Source organism: Poecilia reticulata, linkage group LG12 (assembly GCF_000633615.1).
Source record: "Poecilia reticulata strain Guanapo linkage group LG12, Guppy_female_1.0+MT, whole genome shotgun sequence".
In the NCBI taxonomy this organism is placed as follows: Eukaryota; Metazoa; Chordata; class Actinopteri; order Cyprinodontiformes; family Poeciliidae; genus Poecilia; species Poecilia reticulata.
In genome coordinates, this window is record NC_024342.1 from 10,680,008 (window position 1) to 10,693,137 (window position 13,130).

General features: G+C 39.8%; 1 protein-coding gene across 1 annotated transcript in view; it reads right to left on the minus strand.

Moving 5' to 3' along the window:
- The window catches only part of sptlc1 (serine palmitoyltransferase, long chain base subunit 1), a 44,980-nt gene extending 42,781 nt beyond the window's left edge, over positions 1-2,199 (minus strand). Inside the window, exons 1-3 of the mRNA XM_008423818.2 lie at positions 2,093-2,199; positions 293-400; positions 112-206 (exon numbers count right to left, since the gene is read on the minus strand). Coding sequence (XP_008422040.1) covers positions 112-206; positions 293-400; positions 2,093-2,146 — 257 coding nt within the window. The 5' untranslated portion in view covers positions 2,147-2,199. The remainder of the gene's footprint in view (positions 1-111; positions 207-292; positions 401-2,092) is intronic.
- Positions 2,200-13,130: the final 10,931 nt, after the last annotated feature.

A 13,130-nucleotide genomic window follows, 5' to 3' on the forward strand; every position in this document is an offset into this window, starting at 1 on the left:
TCCCTTCTGAAGCTGCTGCCCCCGCGACCCGACCCCGGATAAGCGGAAGAAAATGGATGGATGATTATGTGATATTACAGAAGAAAGAAAAAGGATAAAATGCTGTTTTACCCTGAAACAATGTTGTATTTAAGGGAAGGATGGTCTTTTGAAATTAGAGGGACAAGAAGATCTGGCTGCCATTCTTCTATCAGGTCCTCTTTTTCCTGTAACAGAAATCCAGGTAACAACTGTTTGGTGGTGTACAATTTCAGAAACTTTAGTAATCTGGGTTTTACTGTGCTACGCTCACCCTTTCTGTCAGTTTGTAAGTCTCGTGAAGTTTGTAGGTCTTGGAGAATAAAAGTCTGATTATCCATAATATCAAGATGCCCTCCAGAATTAGGTGATATGCAGGAGCCTGGGGAAGACCAGCACAAAGATTCATTTAAGGAGTCTTTGAACTGGTGATCAGTTCAAAGACTTAAAGTTTAGAAATCAGTGGATTCAGAAAACACAATATATAGTCAAAGAATCCTGAATAATGGAGCAAGAGCTACCATATTTTTAAAAGTGCATGTTAAATAGTTAGTCTCCGGGTTTTTAAATTTAATTTCAAATGTACAACACACAGCAGATTCCACCATGTAAAACACAATAAAACCAAATTGGAAAAGCTATGCCTGGAAAAACCGAGTCTGTCCTTTCTGCTTTCCAAGCAATGTAGCAGAGAGAAGCTGATAATCTTGATATAAATATGTTCCTGACATATTTTATTCACCACAAAGCAAACCCAAATGAGCAGGGGGATATAAAAGGAACATTTACTTAAGATTTTGAGAAGTTTAGACACAGGCATGCATTTTGAAAATATCTCTGTGACATACCAGGCTCACTTTTGTAGAAACAGTCAAGAATGGTCTAAGTATCCTTTTGAATTTGTTTTGTTCCCAAGTAAATATATTTTAAGAAGGAAAGCAGCAGATCAAATTAAATTCAAAGTTTTATGTAATTATTTAACTCCCCTGCACCTCTCGGTGGCACGGATACAAAAACACTTCACCAAGAATAGCTACATCGAAAAAGATACGTTGAGATTAAAGCTGCAAGCAGCATTGGCATCTCAGCTGCGTTCCAGACTCATGGCTACCGCCGACCGTGACCTCCAGCAGCTCCACCCACTCGCTGACGTCACTGATCTTACGCAGTTCACGCACCGCACCGGTCCATTAGGCAATGCACATCCCTGTCTAGGGGGCGCTGTGGAGGAATTAGGCCATACCTAATGTTTCCATTTCAGTGGACAGTTGATCATAGTAATAATTTACTGACGTTACTGTACAGGCCAGTAAATAATGTCAGAGTTTAAAACAGCTATTTTTCACAGACTGTGTGTATTTGTATTAATATTTAACCCTCAAATAGCCAGACTGGTCACAGATTATGATGGCCAGTGTGATCCTGGCTATTTGAGGGTTACATTTTATTTTAAGTGTGATATGACTGTAATGAAGAGGTGGCAGAAACCGTGTTAAAAACTACCAGAGCACTTAGAATCATTTCTTAATCGCTTAATGATTTATTAAACGGTTTACATATTTTAACAACAGCACATAGGCATTCAGGGCAATGGTCCGTCGGTTTTCAGAGTAAAATACAAAGTAATACATTATATTTTCTCCGTCAATGTGATGGTGATAAAGGAGCCGTGAAGTTTACAACCCCAGATGTATCAGTATTTACGCAGTTTACGTAAATACTCTTCCCGCTGATATTCAAGACGTACCTGCGTTCTATCGCTCCCTGCGATCACAGAAAAGTATGGGTCACAGATTTAGCTGTAATACCCGTTTGTGCCCCCCGCTCTCACGTTAGTTGCTCTCCCAAGTCTTACGTTATGCTATACAATTCCCTCCCCCCGCTCTTACGGTCGTCCCCCGGTCCTATTGCGTTGCTCTCCGTTTTCCGCGGTACGAAGATTCAGGCCGACTCAGTGAACAAATTAGAAAGCTCCAAAATATTTTAAACTGGAAGATGTGAATTAAATATCATGAATCTGTATGTACATGCCATAAATTATACCCCATAGACTGGTTAAAAAGACTAACATTACCTCATAAAAAGCTTGTACCATTTCTACCAACACCCATTGCTGCCCGGAAGCCATATTCTGCCTCTGCTAATGTTTCTTCTTCTTTGGCAATTGGTATCATTGAGTTTCATTACTGCCACCCTCTGGTTCAACTTTATATTACAAACTCACCGACAGACACAATAATGATTTTGGCAAACCTGTAGTGTAGTCTCTTAGACTCAGTTGTTGTTTTTAATGTCTATTTAGCTTTACATCAATTAGATTAGACTAACCTTTATGCTTTGCCACCACAGAAAAGACTGTCAGAAAATAAAGTAAAAAATCTGACACTTTCTTAGAACACATCTTTCAGGTATTGAATTTTTTGCTGTTCATGAATACTTTTTGGATAAAAATTTCTAAATTTGGATGAACAAAAATCTATGGAACAATATCTGAAAATGAGACTGCTAAGCAGAACTATCTGCAGACCTGTACATTGAGCTCCTGTATTTCCCAGACAAACAGGAGAAGAAGATTTTCGACTGTTTTTGCTGGAGAAGACTGATTGTGTTCATGTACAGAGGAGTGTTGCCATGACAACAATTAAATTGGGCCGCAACTGTGCAGGTGCTGTTACAATTTCTTGAATATATCTGACCCATCCAGTGGCGCAAAAAGTGGGTATGCAGGGTATGCAACGCATAGGGGCGCAGCACCAGAGGGGGCGCCAAAACCCCATCTGGAGGGGGCGGCGCGCCGATTATGTTTTCCCATACACTTCTGCGCGCCTTACGCTCCTTCACCTCGCGCACATAACGAGGTAAAAGTAGCGAGTTTTACCCTTCGGCTGAGTGAGCGTCGCTCCTTCACCCTGACGTTCCTTCCCTCGGTCGGGGGGAGGAGGGGCGCCGATCTATGTTTTTGCATCCACCTGAATAGTGTGTAGTTGCGCCACTGGACCCATCAAAAGCATTATAATTTTATAGGCTTGCTTTCTTTGGTCCAACACAGTACAAAATATTTACTGCTCGTGAATTTTAGATGTAACAGTCCGCATACAACGTATGCAAATAGGTTGGTTACGTTTTTATTGTTAGTTTTAGCTTAGTGAAAGCAACTGAAAACAACCAATCAGAACCAGGAGGAGGGTCTTAGCACTGACAATCAACCTCATTCACTCACTGATAAATGTGCTAATGGCGGAGAAGCAACTTATCGTTACAGGGAAACCTTTTATCTTCCATCATTGATAGCTATGCTAACTAGAGCATTCATAACAGGCTATACAGGCTGCAGCATAGCACAGAGCGAGGGGTGAGAGGGAAGGAGGATGAGCAGCCACATGAGATTCTGACTGACAGTGTTAAGACCTACGTCCTGCCTCTGACTGGTTGTTTCTAGATAGCAGTGGGAGAAGGCAGAGGAATTAAAACAATCTGTTATATCAAACTGTCATGACATACTGACAATTTTGACAAATATGGAAGAAAATATTTGGTAACACTTTATTTAAAGGGGTGTGAATAAGACTGACGTGACACTGTCATCAACATGAATAAGTCTTTGAGAATATTTATGACTGTTGTCATAAAGTGTCATTCGGTAGGTAAATCATTGCACTTTTAATACAAAGTTGACATTATTCAAAATGTCTTGACATTAATCTAGACAAAAATGTATTTGTTATGACAACTTGCCAGCTGCCCTAATGTATCCTTTCCTCTTTTCCTTTGGTTTGTTATTTTGTTTGTATTTCCTTTCAACTCATGTAAATGACTTTGAATTGCCTTGTTGCAGAAAATGTGCTATCAGTGATTCTTGAGAATAGGGACAAAATGGGTTTTAATTTTCCCATAATTTTTTTTTTTATTTCTCAACCTTATGTATGCAAATATGACAAATAATGTTTTGGAAATGTAAAGATGCTAAGGTACAGGCTCCCAGTTGCAACATTTTTTTTTAAATTACATTTTTAATCGACCTGACCTAGAACGTTGTCATCACCATCTGACAAAAATAAATAAAAAATAATTTTTAATGACCCTAATAGTGATATTTTTACTCATTTTACAGACAAATGCTTCTCAAGAAACAAAATAAATATTTAAAACAAAAAACAACAAAAGGCCATTTGACGGAGTTGACACTGCATGACGGAGTTGACACAGAACTGAAGATGGTGACAAACTAGCGAGTAAAATGAAAAACTTGGTACATGTGAAGTAATGATATTTATGTAAAATACATTAAAATGAATTAATTGCACATTTAAGTGAGATTTGACAACAATTTCACTGAAAGAGTCAGAAAAACTCTGATGGAGTTGACATCTGACGGAGTTGACAAAAAGCCAAACTACCTCAATTTATATGATGTTATTCTGAAGGAGGCCATGTTGTAGCTCATCAGGTCCATGAAATCTTTATAATATACCAAAATTAAGCTTTTATTTCACAAAATTTCATCAAAGTTTTGTAAATTGTCAGTTATGGTGTTGACACATCATGGTTGTGATGAGCAACTTAGGAATAAAAAGAAGAAAAAACTAAAGAATAACTTAAGCTAACCAGAGCTAACTAGCCCTGTTAGCAAAGAAAGAGAAAGGGAGTGGTCATGGGGTCCTCAGAAGTTCTGGTGCCCCCCAATAATGCCTGATTTTTTTTTACATTCTTTTCATTCTGACGGTGTTGACAAGAACTAGGGACAAATTTCAATGGAGTTGGAAAATATATAAAAATGCTTTTTAATTCAATTTATTGATACCTTTATAATTATTTATGATACTACTTATAATTATAAATATAAATAATTATAAACAATACCTTTATTATTTATAAAGGTATAATTAATTATACCTTTATAATTATTTATACGACTACTTATACTTAATTGTCATAATATATAATTTTAGTATTTCTTTAATTATTTTAAACTATTATAATGTATTGAGTTCTGCTCCTGGACAAGGGCTTTTACAGGCATCATCCACCGACTACAATGTTTAAAATAAAAAAATATTCAGCAAATACCTGGAAAATATACATTGTTGTGCTCACATGACCCAGGTTAGTTTAGTCAAATATTTGAAAAAATTATATTTTGTGTATATTTTATTCAAATTTTGCGTTTTATCCCTATTCTCAAGAATCACTGGCTATATAAATAAAATTACCTTACCTTACCTTGTCATTAACCTAGACAAAATTATCTTTGTTATGACAACTTGACATTAATCACGGAACTGTTAACACTCTTACACAAAAGCAGACAGAGGCACCAAACTTTCAGTGATTGATCATCATCGGGTCCCCTAGAATAATCAATGGTCAATTGATGACATCACTGAGGCCACGCCCCCTGAGAACAGGAAGTGTTATGTTTTACTCTGAATGGTCGCTATCTGACCCCTTTGACCTTATCAACATGAAACTGTGTCCACAGACATAAAACATGTATGTGTGTTATGGATTCCAACCCTGTTTGTTTTCGATGGAGTAGGTGGGCGTGGCGGCGTGGCGAAGTTACTTTCGTTTGGCCGTGAATTCCACAGTTTCAAGCCCAGCTATACCAAACTCACTAGGATGGATCCTTGTGGGCCTCTCGACAGGAATCCATAACAATATTTTGTGGGTGTGGCCTAATTTCTCTATAGCGCCCCCTAGAATATTTTAATTGATCAGCTCCAAGCCATGCTTTTACCTAGAATTATGAAACTTGGTACACATGTGTATCTTGTCAGGTCCTACAAAAAGGTCTCTTGGAGCCATGGTCAAAACCCCACAGGAAGTCAGCCATTTTGGATCAAATGCGCCATTTCCTGTTTTTCAGAGACGTCATATTTGATCGAACTACTCCTACAGCATTTCACATACAGACTTCAAGCTCAGTCAGCAGAGAGCTCAGACATTAAAGGTCTAAAGTTATCACAGGAATTTTTGTATGTCAAAGCATGTGGGCGTGGCTAAGTGCCAAACTTTGACTATTCGCCATAAAACATCAAAGTGACATAACTTCCACATACAAAGTCACAGCTGCTTCAGACTTCCTATGTCTCACTTCTGACCAACCCTCATTACATTCTCATGGTCTGATGATGACGTAACCTTAGCACCGTCCACTTCCGACAGGAAGTCACCTGTTTTTTCTACTGTATGTCTTACTTTTACTGAGTAATACATATGGAATTAATMTTCTACCACCTGACATAATATGACCTGATGATGAACTGTGATGATGAACTCTGACCCATGGGGGCGTGGCCAACTGGCTGTCCTTCGCCATATGCATACAATTGTCTCTGAATCACACACGCATCTTCTGATTGGCACCAAACTGGATACGTTTGACATTTGTTCAATGCTAAAGAGCCCAACAGGATTGAATTGTGATTTTACTCCACAGCACCCCCTAGGTCATCCCATCACCAATATCTCCTCTCTACATCGACCGATCTGCACCAAATTTGTGGTGTGTTGCCAGGGAACCATGCCGAACTCAACGGTGTGAACTGCCTGGCAGACGCGCGCCTCAACTGTGCGACAGGGATGCGGTGGCAGGCAGGCGGCGGTGCTGGATCCCCCGCGGTGGCTATAGGCCGGAGCGGCGCTTGGCTGCGAGGGCCGCTTGAGGCTCCGCGGAGCTTTAATTAGGCCCGAGCAGCTAAGCGCTGCGAAGGCCTATTGTTTTTCAAATGCTTATTAGGCCCGAGCAGCTAAGCGCTGCAAAGGCCTTTTGTTTTTCAAATGTTTTATTTTTTTTATTTTTATTTTTTTTCTTCTGACAAATGAATTGGCTTTTTGGGGGCTTTATAATATCCAAAAACTCACCAAAATTGGTGTGCCCATAGACTGTAAAAAATTTACGTATTTTCAGGTAACGCAGATATCGCAAAAGAAACGGCTCCACAGCGCCCCCTAGAAAATTTCAAAAGACCCTTTCCTATTCAGTTACTTTATTGTAGAGACTTGAAATTTGGTACACTTGTAGAACTCCCCAAGGCACTCAGAATTTATAATTGTTCTCATAGTGCAAGTCAAACAGGAAGTCGGCCATTTTGGATTGAATTTGCAAATTTGACCCCATTTTGGCCGTTTATAGCCTTCGCATTTGATCGAACTCCTCCTAGGGCTTTTTATGGATCGGCTTCAAACTTGGTCAGTTGGTTCATAAGTCATGCCCGATTCAAAGTTATCAAAATGGTGAGTTTTCGTGCAAGCTGAAGGGGTGATACAGGGGTCAAAGTTCACCGACTAACCAGAAAATAAGAAACTGTCATATCTCCTACAAAGAAACTCACTGAGCCACCACACTTTCTGTGTGTGATCACCGTTTGGTGTGCTACAAGAAGCAATCGAGAAATTTTGAGATCACTTAAGCCACGCCCCCTTAGTACAGGAAGTGTCATGTTTTACTGTGAACGGTCACTATGTGACCCCTTTGACCTAATCAACATGAAACTGTGTCCACCGACAGAAGACATGTTGGTGTGTAATGGTTTCCAACCCTGTTTGGTTTGGATGCAGCAGTTGGGCGTGGCAGCGTGGCGAATTTACCTGTAACGCCGTGTCTATACGTTTGGCTCTGAATTCCACAATTTTGAGTCCAGCTGCACCAAAGTCACTGGGATGGATCCTTATCCAACTCCGGACAGGAATCCAGCGCAATATTTGGTGGGCGTGGCCTAATGTCTCAACAGCGCCCCCTAGAAGATTTTAAATAATCAGCCCCAAGCCATGCTCTAACCTAGAATTATGAAACCTGGTACACATGTGCATCTTGTCAGGATGTACAAAAAAGTCTCCTGGAGCCATGGTCCAAACCCAAAAGAAGTCGGCCATTTTAGATCAAATCCGCCATTTCCTGTTTTTCATAGACGTCGCATCTGATCGAACTCCTCCTACAGCTTTTGAGATACAGACTTCAAACTCATTCAGGACACACTTAAAACATCAAAGGTTAAAAGTTATCAAAAGAATTATTGTACATCAAACATGTGGGGGTGGCTAAGTGTCAAACTTTGGCTTTTTGCCATGAAATACTAAAATGCAATAACTTCTACAGGAAAAGTGATAACTTCATCAGACTTTCCATGTCTCATTATTGACCAGCCTTGATCCCATTCACAAGGTCATATGATGACATAATCTTAGCCACGCCCCCCTCCAACATGAAGTCACCTGTTTTTGTCTGCCGGAAGTCTTACTTTTACTCTGATTCAAATGGGTTCAATGCTGTGCAAATTGATATAAAATKACATGATGATGAACTCTGTGTATGTTGGCTGCTAGCTGAAGCATGTGGGCATGCCTTATTAGCAAATAGCAATGCCAGCCATGTCTACGATCGTCTCTAAATCAACCAGGCTTCATCCAATTTGMACCAGATTTTCTATGATCGACTCTGGTGAACCTCTAAAGAGCCCAATAGCATTAGATTATAACTTCACTCCACTGCACCCCTTCGGTTAATCAAATAGCTGTATCTCCTCTCTACGTTGGCCAATCTGCATGAGATGTTGCAGGCTGCACCAGGGAGCACTGCTGTAAACACAATGCAGCTAATGTCAACACAAGTGACAAGATAAAGTATCAATCAAGCTGTTCAGATGCACATACATTCTCCCAAAACTTAAACTGTCATGATTTGTGGTTGTTGGTGGTGAGGATGAACACTGAGACCCAGGTGATGATGATTATGATGATGATGTTTATTATAGTTTAATAAAGAGAAGCTCAAACACAGTCCAATACGGGCAACACAGCAGGAAAACTTGCACACAGCTAATACAGGTAGCCACTGAAAAAACTGAAGACTGAATGTGACAGCTACATTATTACATTATAACTTGACTTCACTTTGCCCTCTAGATTTATCAAATCAAACCAACTTTATTTATAAAGCACTTTAAAACAACCACAGCTGATACAAAGTGCTGTACATTAAAACACAACATAATAAAAAAATAACTTACAGTTTAAAAACAAAAACATACAATTTAAATCTAGATCCCGCTGGTGTTGAAAGCCAAGTAAAATAGATGGTGCAGTGGTGTATGCACAGCAGCTATGAAGGTTACCAGCCTGTTTGGTTCAACCTATCTCTGTGAATCAGCGTTTTCTGACATGAACTTCATCAAGAACAAACACAGAACATGCCTCACTGATGCACATCTGAAAGGTGCACTCACAGTTGCAGTTTCAAGTTACACACCAGATTATGGAGCACTGGTGAACAGCATGTAATGCCAGTCTTCTCACTAATAAGGAAACCAATACCAGATGTCAGTGGCAACATGGCAGTGTCATGGCAACGTTTAATTAAAATATTGAGGAATTGTGTTCAATTTAAAAGTGTGTTCATGACATATAACAGTTATAATTTTGTTAAAAATGCAGCAGATTTGGTCATGAGTTCAAAATGTGACAAGATTTATTTNGTTTGGTTCAACCTATCTCTGTGAATCAGCGTTTTCTGACATGAACTTCATCAAGAACAAACACAGAACATGCCTCACTGATGCACATCTGAAAGGTGCACTCACAGTTGCAGTTTCAAGTTACACACCAGATTATGGAGCACTGGTGAACAGCATGTAATGCCAGTCTTCTCACTAATAAGGAAACCAATACCAGATGTCAGTGGCAACATGGCAGTGTCATGGCAACGTTTAATTAAAATATTGAGGAATTGTGTTCAATTTAAAAGTGTGTTCATGACATATAACAGTTATAATTTTGTTAAAAATGCAGCAGATTTGGTCATGAGTTCAAAATGTGACAAGATTTATTTTAAAATATATAAGTTTTTTCTTTAACATTACATAATTGATAACTTTTTGAAGCATGGTGCAACATGGTTCATAATTTGTTAAAAAAATGTTTGTGAGTGGCTAGTGAAAATTTGACATTTTTCCTATGAAATGTAGAGATGTAAGTGGTTATCTAAAAATGTAACAATTAGGTGATTATTTTTTTGCGGCAACATTCCATGTCCCCATGTTTTGCTTACAATTATTTTTTGTCAAATGTGCCAAATATTTACAACAAAGTATTTTAATTATACATTTAGATGTTTGCTAATTATTGTGAGAAATCATTAATGTGATCAGTGTCTTCTCATGGATGAGTATCATTAATCATTATTGATAATATATAACTAAAGGCAAACTGAGTAAATTTGTTATTTCAGAAGAGAGTGTCAAACTGGTAGCCTGTTGTATGACTCAGTACCCATGAAGTAGTTCTCAGTTTCAAAAAGGTTGGTGACCCCTGATCTACTTGCTGCAGCCAATCTGCAACAGATTTTGTGCATTGTCTGTGAGCAATGCCAAACATGACACACTGAGTAATTCAAGGAGGGCAGGTTTGGCTGCTCTGTCAGAGCATCAGCGGTGGCTGGGGGAAGGCGGTGCTGGGACCACGTGGTGGCTATAGGCCGAGCGGCACTTGGCTGTGAGGGCCGCTCGATGCTCTGCGGAGCTTTAATTCCTATTATGCTTCCGCCAAATGAATTGGGTTTTTGGGGGCTTTATCATATTCAAAAACTCACCAAACTTGGCGGACGCGTCAAGTCTGCATGAAAATTGCGTAGTTTAAGGTTGTCGCAAAAATCGCAAAAGAAACGGCTCAACGGCACCCCCTAGAGCGTTTCCTAAGTCTCTAGGAAAGGCTTTTCCTAGAGTCTCTTTAAAGTCTCTTTATCGTAGAGACTTTATCTCAACGATAAAGTCTCTACTTTATCGTAGAGACTTGAAATTCGGTACACTTGTAGAGCTCCCCAAGACACTCAGAATTTACAATTAATGTTATAGTGCAAGTATGACAGGAAGTCGGCCATTTTGGATAGTAAGTGACATCAATTGGTTTTGATGTGAATTCAACCATGGAAAACAAAGTGAGCTTCAACTGTCACCATCTCTGGTGAGAGTTGAAGCTCACTTTGTTTCATTCAAATTCATGCATGCTGAAGGGGTGATACCAGGGCTCAAAGTTCACAGACTCAAGAAATAATAAACTGTTATATCTCCTACAAAGAAACTCACAGAGCAACCACACTTTCTGTGTGTGATCACCGTTGGGTGCCCTACAAGATCCAATCATGTAATTTTGACATCACTTAAGCCACGCCCCCTTACAACAGGAAGTGTCATGTTTTACTGTGAACGGTCGCAATCTGACCATTTTGACCTAATCAACATGAAACTGTGTCCACAAACAGAAAACATGTTGGTGTGTTAGGGATTCCAACCCCATTTCTTTTTGATGGAGTAGGTGGGCGTGGCGAAGTGACCTGTAATGCCGTGTCTATACGTTTGGCTCTGAATTCCACAATTTTGAGTCCAGCTGCACAAAACTCACTGGGATGGATCCTTATCCAACTCCGGACAGGAATCCAGTGCAATATTTTGTGGGCGTGGCATATCTCAACAGCGCCCCCAAGAAGATTTTAAATAATCAGCCCCAAGCCATACTTTAACCTAAAATTATGAAACTTGTTACACATGTGTATTTTGGCAGTATGTACAAAAAAGTCTCTTGGAGTCATGGTCCAAACCCAACAGGAAGTTGGCCAATTTGGATCAAATCCGCCATTTCCTGTTTTTCATACATGTCGCATCTGATCAAACTCCTCATACAGCTTTTGAGATACAGACTTGAAACTCACTCAGCACACACTTAAGACAATGAAGGTGAAAAGTTATCACAAAAATTATCGTACATCAAAGCATGTGGGCGTGGCTTAGTGTCAAACTTTGCCTTTGTGTCATGAAACATTAAAATGCAATAACTTCTACAGGCAGTGACAACTTCATCAGTGCACTAGTCAAGGGCATTGAAATGCCAACATTTGTGCTAATGTTAATGAACTGCCTTGCCATGCAATACTGCATGTTGCTATCATTAGGCACTATCCTGACGAAAAACCCATAAAAAAGCTAAGTATTATTGTACCGCCTGCGGGGCACTGATGTAAGAGGAATAGGCAGGCTTTTATTTTGAAAGGTTTAGTAAGCTTCATTTTAACTACCACACAAATTCAATGTGTTACAGTGGTTTGGTTAATTCAGCTATATAATGACCAAAACAGCAAGTAGCTCTAAATGCCAGCTCAGCCCGCCTCTGTAATAATTGAGTGTTCGATCATGTTGTAGTTCTGACCTTCTGGTCTGCCCTCTGTATTAAAGTGCTCCGCCATGTTTAGAACTACAGAGACTTTGTAGTCCAAACCAGGAGCCTTTCTGTGTATTCTGTTGCCATAGCGTTCAAGCCTCTGCCAACTGTTGTGTGTGTGTGAGACTTTATGTAACTTTATGAGACACCCAGTCAGTTTTAATGAAAAAAGCAGTCCGAACGACCCCTTACCGTTCAGGATTAGTAAGGCAGATCCAAAAACCGTTTGAAGCATATGAGAGGGTTATTTGTCGTTTCCGATAGTCCTGTGATTCATATCTGTAGGTCATTCACAGTAATTGCAGTGATGAGAGAAATATGGTGTGCGCTGAGCTCAGTAACTTTTCAGGAATGTATATAAAACACTGGGGAGGAGCGTCAGTTAGTCATGTCCCATCACTTTGCTCTGAAGCACCTTGACAGAAAACCGTAAGCCCTAGAGAAATTTCGAAAAGATTTTACCGGAGCAGGCATTCGGTGCGATTTCAAGCCCAACTTTCATACCAATAGTACAAGTTTTGCAGCCATGAGAGCGATTTCAAAATTATTTTGGGGTCAAAATTCCACTCCATTTCTCACTCTAAAAAAGCGGAAGTTGGTGTCAGTTACACTCTGCATTTCGGCAATTGGAAAATTTGCTCGTTTTTCGCATTTTACGTCACCGTCGTAACTCCAATCCCCAATAAAAATAATAGCTCCCCTCTCTGCATCGAGACGCACGATTTGATACCACTTTTGTGGGTGGGCACGCAGCGGTACGAGCCGCATTAACGGTAATGGAAGAAAAATAAATAAATAGACATTCTATTAGGTGTAGAACAATAGGTGCCTGCCATGCAATGCATGGAGGCAGTACTGACTTGCTTCGCAAGTCAGTACTGCTCTCCTTATGCATTGCTATGGCA